The 517-nt window shown below is 37.7% G+C and overlaps 1 protein-coding gene across 1 annotated transcript in view; it reads left to right on the top strand.

Moving 5' to 3' along the window:
- The first annotated feature begins 352 nt into the window (after positions 1 to 352).
- OVCH2 (ovochymase 2) overlaps positions 353 to 517 on the top strand; it is a 27,682-nt gene continuing 27,517 nt past the window's right edge. Inside the window, exon 1 of the mRNA XM_023525066.1 lies at positions 353 to 440. Within this exon, the coding sequence (XP_023380834.1) occupies positions 353 to 440 (88 nt within the window). The remainder of the gene's footprint in view (positions 441 to 517) is intronic.

Raw genomic sequence — 517 nt, 5'->3', positions numbered from 1 at the left:
TGGGCTAAGTTTGGCCTGCAGCTGAACCCCTCTCAGGACTGTGCCACTGGACACCTACTTCACAAATCTAAACTAATAAGACCGGGAGACTTAGGAGCTTTGCTTAGTACATAGAAACAGCCATGGAAAGGCAGCCAAAATGAGAAGTCAAAGAGGGAGAAACCATATGAGAGAACAGAACAAGTAATCTAACAATTCAGAGTGCAAAACACTGGTTATAAAGATGCTCAATGAACTTTTGGGAAGTGTAGATAAATTCAGTGAGAACTTCAACAGAGAGATAAAAAACATAAAAATGGAAATGGAAATTATAAAAGGGAACCAGTCTGAAGTGGAGAACACATCATCGGAGATGAGAAGTATATTAAATGGAATAAACAAAGGGATAAACAAAGGGTATAAAGAAGAGGATCAAATGCCCTATCTAGAGGACAAGAAAGGTAATCATGACATCAATCAGAATGGCAAGAAAAAAGATGGCAAGAACATAAAAATAATTTAAAGAGGATATGGGACA

This window comes from Pteropus vampyrus, unplaced genomic scaffold, assembly GCF_000151845.1.
Source record: "Pteropus vampyrus isolate Shadow unplaced genomic scaffold, Pvam_2.0 Scaffold522, whole genome shotgun sequence".
Classification (NCBI taxonomy): Eukaryota; Metazoa; Chordata; class Mammalia; order Chiroptera; family Pteropodidae; genus Pteropus; species Pteropus vampyrus.
The sequence above is the reverse complement of the archived record's forward strand: the minus strand, read 5'-3'. Positions and strand labels throughout refer to the sequence as shown.